Here is a 7,145-nt window from a genome sequence, read left to right on the forward strand (position 1 = left end):
CAAAAACGAACCGGAAAATAGCCTATAACCTTCACGGGAGTGCAAGCAATAAGTTGACAAAGTTTCATAGCAATCCAACCGGGGCGATGGAACGGTTCTGAGGAGCGATGACATCAATTTGGGCAGTAGGGGGAGATGAGTTTATTTGGGGCGATGGCACATTCCTAATAAATTCTCCACTATTTGTGCCCTAAATCACCAAAGTATGGAAAAGTATTTTACAAGTGTAATAGCCAATGGAAAAGCAGAATTTTGAATTTGGACGAATCATATCGAAATATGGAATTGTAAATACTTTTCCATACTTTGGTGATTTAGGGCACAGGAGAAATTCAATGATTTCCAGTTGGAAATTGAAGAAAGTTTGAATTGAAAAAATATTAGTTTTTGAAGAGATACAAAAAATCCTTTTCTCAAGTCTCTGGTTGTGTTGGAGGGAAGGCGTTTCCAAATGTGTGAAACCTATCTTATAGCAAATTTCGTTTTCTTTTCAATGGTATAATCAATAATCTTTATTACTTTTTATTATTATTATTAATATTATCATCATCTTTATTACTTCAAAAGATATAGGCGTTTTAAGAGGACAAGGTATGAAAAACGTCGTAACAGGAAATCCTGAATAACTCCGCCCCCGTTGAAAATCGGATATGAAACCCTCAATCGTTGTACAGTCCTTCGCGGGGCACCCTGTACAGAGAACGGGTTGGAATTTTTAAATGCAGTAAAATGTATTCTTTTTGGTCGAGATTTATTTTATTTAACCCTAACTTAGTAGTTCTCTTTTTTCATCTTATTTTTGACTCTCATAAGATTCTAAATTAAAATCAATATGCACTATTTATCATCTGGAAATGGAAGGGAGAAGAAGAAGGGGTCGCCCGAGACTGCGATGGATGGATATGATCCATAAAGACATAGAATTTTAGATCTAACAATTGTAATTAACGAAGAAAAGTTCAAAGATAGAACAAGGTGGAGAGGCCTTGTTCACACTCGACCCATTTCTGGATTGAGTTAAGATTTGATGATGACTATTTATCTACGAAAAGTTGTGAGCCACCCAAATATCTCAAGAACGGTTTGGAATTTTCAAATGCTTATTTTAGTGTCGTCTAAAATCATGTCCATCAACTCATTTTTCAACTTGAATATGGAAAGTATTGTTTGAAAAAAAAAAAAAAAAATATATCAATATGACTTTTACATGCTAAATTTAACAGAGCTATGAAAATGATATACCTGTACTTTGCTAGATTTTTGTTGGCGTTTTCTAGTGACAGGTCTTTGTGCCGTTACTTGACGGGAGAACAATTCAGTAAATTCTTCCAGATTATTAATAGGTACTTCCTCTAGCTCTTTCCACAAGGGAGTTGTGTCGGAGGGAATCTCGGGGGATACAATGAGACGGGTCCAATACAAGGGCTTCATTGGTTTAGGGGGATTTACAGGTGGAAAGTGGCGTGCTAGTCATGACCTGCGTCAATCAAGCCACACAGAAATGGCTCATAGACTGTGTGGCGAAAATTGGCAAATGTGGTGAGATCAAGCTGGAAGTGGGAGTGGCCAGCAAGGTTCTCAATACCACAAAGGTCATCACTCGGCTACCCAAAGTCATGAAAGACCATCCGATGGAAAAAGTCCTCCAGCGTCTTGACATCCAGAACAATGATATAAAGACTGAAGACTGGAGGCTTATCAACACAAAGACAGAATCCAATGTGAAGACTGTCGTGTTCCTTATCAATGAGGAGGAATTGGGGAAACTCAAAGAAAGAGGATTATCACTCTATCTAGGCTTGGAGAAGATCCAATTCTCAATCATTGAGAAGAAAGCCCGTGCTGGTGATCCTGGTCCTGAAAGTACTTCAGGGGAACATCCAGCATAAGAAGCTGGCCACAGCCAAACTTGTTAAAATACACCAAGAAAAAGACCTGGACATTATCCTTATCCAGGAACCATGGTGTATTAGGAACAAGATTTGTGGGCTGAATGAAACTGGGGCAGTACTAATATACGACAAAAGTATGTTAGAAACCCCCAGAACATGTGGTGTTGTTCCCATCATAGGAGGTGGAGGTGGTGGTGTTCCCATCATAGGAGGTGGAGGTGGTGGTGTTCCCATCATAGGAGGTGGTGTTGTTCCCATCATAGGAGGAGGAGGAGGAAGTGGTGGTGGTGGTGGTGGTGGTGGTGGTGCGGCTTGCACATTTGGAAGAGAAAAAATATTACTAGAAGGAGGAGACTTGGAATTTTCATGATTGCTTATAGGAACTTTAGAGAGGGGAGGAATTATACAAGAATGTTGACTACTGTCCTCAGAGGTTTGACAGCTTTGATCTCTTGTGTGTCGAGACTGAGATGCTATCGAGTCCGATGACTTGGACTTTTGCACTGAAGAGGAGATCAAGTTCTTGCGAGAGCTGGATCTATTTTTGCCTTGGTTTGGTTTGGGCGATGTTTTGAATTTGGGAGAGGGAATCCGTGTGAGAGAGGAAGAGGTGCGGTCAAGTTGATTCGGACGTGTGAGATCTGTGGCTGCTTGACCAACAGTTAGTCTTGTTGCGCTCTGAAATACAAAATACACAAAATAGAATCGCACGCATCTTAGTGTGGTGAGATTAGTCACTCACATCACAGGAAACGAAGCCCGAAAATAGAGTTTTGTTTGACAAAAATAATGTGGCCCGGATTTTGGCGTAAAGCTAGAGTCTAGAGGATAATGTCCTGAATGAGGGGTTATAAGATCCCAACGAATATCTTTGTCGCTGATGACACCAGAAGGGCGTATGTAGCTTTTTTACATTTTTTGCAATTATGTAGGTATCTCAAAAACCATTATTCCTAGCGCAAAAAGTATCCCATTCAAAATTCTCTACAAAAGGGATATCGCATTGAAATTCAGACCCAAAAATGAAATTTAGACTTTCGGCCCTGATGACCTCCGGGGCTCAAAATAATTGTTTCAAAATTTTGTTTTTGGGACTCAATTTGAACACAATGATGTATATTTATGTTGCTATCGTAACAATGTTAACGTTGTTGTTTGAATAACTGATAAGTTGCTCTGAACAAATATTGTAAAATTCTAATAAAGTGAACAAATATTGTAAAATTCTAATAAAGTGTTATATAATAATTATAATAAGGGAGAGCGGGGTCCAGTGGCGTCGGGACTCCAGGGAAGCGACCAAGGTCGGAAGAGACCACACCCACAAAAGACGCTGCTAAGAAACCAAGAGTGACTTACAGTGAAAGTCTTGCAGTCAAGATGGCAGTTTGGCTCGAAGGATACCCTGAGAACAAACTGACAGACGAGGATGCAAACAATCTGCAGGAAAAGATGCTGGACTTGGATAGTGTGAGATTGAAGCCTGCTATTGAGAACACGGCGCACCCCCCACATCTCGAAACTCCTTTCTGGTTTTCTGCTGACGAAGGGTAGTGCTACACGCTACGCTTATTTCAGATTACACGTGTATCATATATTGAGGGTGGTATACCCTAGACCTAGACCCTGGGATTGTTAGTCAGAAGAGTTAAGTAGTACACTTGCTTTGGAGATTTCGAAGAGACCAGATCTACAGTGCGATCTTTTTCTGTGTTTTGAATAAAGGGGAGTAGACGTGTGGGGGGAGTGTCCGAACTTTGCCTCAATAAGCCATCCGTCTGTACAGTTCATAGTTTTAATTAGTTTACCTTATTTTATTAGTGTTAATTCTTACAAATAAACTCTTTTCACATTTTATTGCATTTAATTGTGTAGATTACATTAGTTTCCTTCCTATAGGATAAGGAAAGTAAAAAAAGAGAAATCTATAGGTACTTAGAATAGACATTAGACGATTATCCTTTGCTCCCCTGCATCATCCTCAAGATCTAATGTCTATTCTAAGTACCTATAGGTTTCTTTCTTTTTTCTTCTCTTAGCCCTCTTGTCCATGTACTCCATGTTTATGTCTTAATGTATTAGGTTTAATTTGTTATATAATTTTCCTCTTCCTTGAGAATAAGCTTGGTGAAAGCCACAGTTTTTATAACTTTATCACGCCGATAAAGGACATCAAGGGGTACTTTCCTTGTCCTATAGGAAGGAAAGTAATGTAATCGGGTCAAAATTTCGATGGTCAGTTTTTAGTGCCAAAACACGTTTTGAGGTCCTTAGAGCCTAAATCCAAAGTTTCAGCCATTGGTCCGTGTGTGTGTCTGTGTGTCTGTCTGTCCATCTGTAAACAAAATATCTCGAGAACGGTAAGAGCTAGAGACTTGAAATTTGGTATGTAGATGTCAAATGTGACAAGGATGCGACACGATGGGTTTCGCCAGTTACGGCATCTTCAGTGGTATTATTACAAAAAATTAAAAGACCATCACATGTTTAATTGTCATCATATAATTAAAGGATTGAAAGGAACAATTAATAGAAGGATAATACGATACATCAAGTGAGACATTGTGAAGGACATAATAATAAACTAAAGATTACACCAAAACACCAAAATCAACCCTCTCACTGATATACCGTTATTTCTTCATTCATTACCCCTTGATGTCCTTTATCGGCGTGATAAAGTTATAAAAACTGTGGCTTTCACCAAGCTTATTCTCAAGGAAGAGGAAAATTATAAATATATTTTTTTTAAAAAAAGATGAGTGTTTCACCGCCTTTTTTATTTCGTAGCGATGAAACAACTGCTACATTGGACGCTTGTGGTCTGTGTCGTAGCATGCCCATCCCGTAGTATGCCTCTCATCAGATGGGCGAGAAGAGACACAATACTTCCCATTTAGGTGCTGGCTCAACACGAGAACACCAGAAAGTAACCCGTTGAAATATTTGCAATCGAAAAACGAATACAAATTTTTGTCGATGGTGGGATTCGAACCCGGGACCTTCTGCATGGCAAGCAAGCGCGCTACCACTGGACCAACCGTGCCCCCTAATTTCTTCCACTATCATTCGCACCGCTGTATATTAGTTTGGATCCATCTCCAAGTTCTTTGGCTTTGTCTCCTCTCCAACTCGTTTCCTGTACACACAGTATCTGTATTCTTCTTCTTCTCATTAAGTCAGCAACTTCTCTCCCTCGTCCAGTCATGGAACCCACATTCAGTGATCCAATTCTGATTTCTTCCTAGATCCGGAGATAATAAAGATTTAAAAAATAGGTCAACCCTTCTTTAAATCTTTTGATTGATTGTAAATAAAACCTGCCTTTTTTTATTACGTAAGACATATAGGTACCTTCTGTTCAATTTCGATACATGTAAATTACATTCATTCGTACCTTCGTAAAGAGTCTGAGTGAGGTCTACAGTTTACAGAACTACTAGTGTTAAGTTTACTATCAATCAGTGCTATCGAGTCACTGCATAAAAGTAATTACCTCACACACACTCTTGATATTGTTAAGTTTACTATCAATAAGTGCTATCGAGTCACTGAAGTCTGCCTCAAACATGAAGCATGCAATCCTCTCACTGAAGTGTGGTATATCAGCCAAATCAGCCAAAAACTGCTCTGGTTTGTCAAGTTGAAGATCGCTGTTTGATGCCAAATGCGCTCTTATGAGATTAATCTCTTCATCTGTTGCGCGCACATCATATATTTGCTGCAAAGCTTCCAGACTCACAACCGAGGCGTCCATATTAAAGATGGCAGATTCTATCTCTGAGAATTCAATATGGAGACTCTGTGCTAGGATGCCTACATTCTGAGAACGTTTGCTATCGATGAGGCGAGCCACATTCTGAAATGAATAAAAAATAAACCTTCCTTTGTTCATCATTTTAAAATGTTCATTACTTCAACCCAAGCTGATGTATATGCTACCGGCAATCTGCATTAGACCGACATTCTAATCTATGAAATGCCTAGCGTTCTTCGGCAAAGTGCATAATGAAATCGATAGTAATCTATACAGGGTGGTTCGTGATTTGCGAACCACGCTTATATCTCAGAAACGGCTGGGAATTAAGGAATGAAATAAACGGCATCATGTAGATGAAATTTTGATGATTAAAATGGCATTTTTTAAATTTGCAATTTTTTTGCAAAGCGGCCCATTTTTGCCAAATATAGGTCACTTTTATGGGAACCCCCATTTTTTATTTAATTTTTGGAATCAGCATAAAATAATATACTGAGCTGGATGGAAAGTTTTCATCGTAGTCGTAGACAGATAGTGAGACTGAGTGCCGGTAGTTGTCCGCCTGTTGACCGGCCTAGTGGTTCATTCAATAGTTCAAATCCAGTCAATCCTACTACTATTACTACTACTACTACTAACTCTGTATACTCGGATACTATTGATGTCACCTCGGGCTGTATACAGGGTGGACATCTGTCAGGCACAATGGAGAAGAATTTAAAATTTAACACCCATTATAAAAATGTAGCAAGCAAGGCATACAAAATGCTGGGGTTCCTCTACAGACATACTCAAGATTTTAAAAATACTAATGTATTAAAAACACTATACTATTCATATGTGAGATCTCATCTTGAGTATTGTTCTGTAGTATGGTCACCCCAGTATCAAGTTCACATAAATACCTTGGAAGCTGTGCAAAAGAAATTTTTACGCCTGCTTGCATACAAAGACAAAACCCCTATTTTAGATCATAACTACGAACCCATCATGTCATCACACAATATCGTGAGTCTTCAGCACAGGAGAGATATACAGGACCTTACCTTCCTGTATAAGCTCTTACATAATTTAATAAATTCACCTGAACTCCTTGCGAAACTAAATCTCTGGGTCAACTCTAGGAATACACGCTCTCACCTTACATTTAAACTTACCAAATCTCACACAAACGTGGGAGAGTTTTCTCCTTTACAAAGGTTTCAGTCCATGGGGAATAAAGCAAGTGATGTGGGCCTTGATCTATTTGTCTGCTCTCTAAGTGATATTGTAAACATCAAATTGTGATACCTAATCTAGTCTCTTTCTATTTTATATATATATATTTTTTTTTTCCATAGTGCTGTCAGTTTTTTTTTATGTTTAATGTAGGTAGGTAGTCATTTTTTATGTCTTGGTATTCTAGTGTAGGTAATGTTAATATTGTAAAATGGGATCTATATCCCGTAAATTAAAAAAAAAAAAAAAAAAAAAAAAAAAAAAAAAAAAAGAGG

General features: G+C 38.5%; 1 protein-coding gene across 1 annotated transcript in view; it reads right to left on the reverse strand.

Moving 5' to 3' along the window:
* The window catches only part of LOC103518339 (protein cappuccino-like), an 18,878-nt gene extending 17,429 nt beyond the window's left edge, over window positions 1-1,449 (reverse strand). The window contains exon 1 of the mRNA XM_026830174.1: window positions 1,243-1,449. Coding sequence (XP_026685975.1) covers window positions 1,243-1,431 — 189 coding nt within the window. The 5' untranslated portion in view covers window positions 1,432-1,449. The remainder of the gene's footprint in view (window positions 1-1,242) is intronic.
* Between the last annotated feature and the right edge of the window lie 5,696 nt (window positions 1,450-7,145).

Source organism: Diaphorina citri, unplaced genomic scaffold, assembly GCF_000475195.1.
Source record: "Diaphorina citri unplaced genomic scaffold, Diaci psyllid genome assembly version 1.1 scaffold2157, whole genome shotgun sequence".
NCBI lineage: Eukaryota > Metazoa > Arthropoda > Insecta > Hemiptera > Psyllidae > Diaphorina > Diaphorina citri.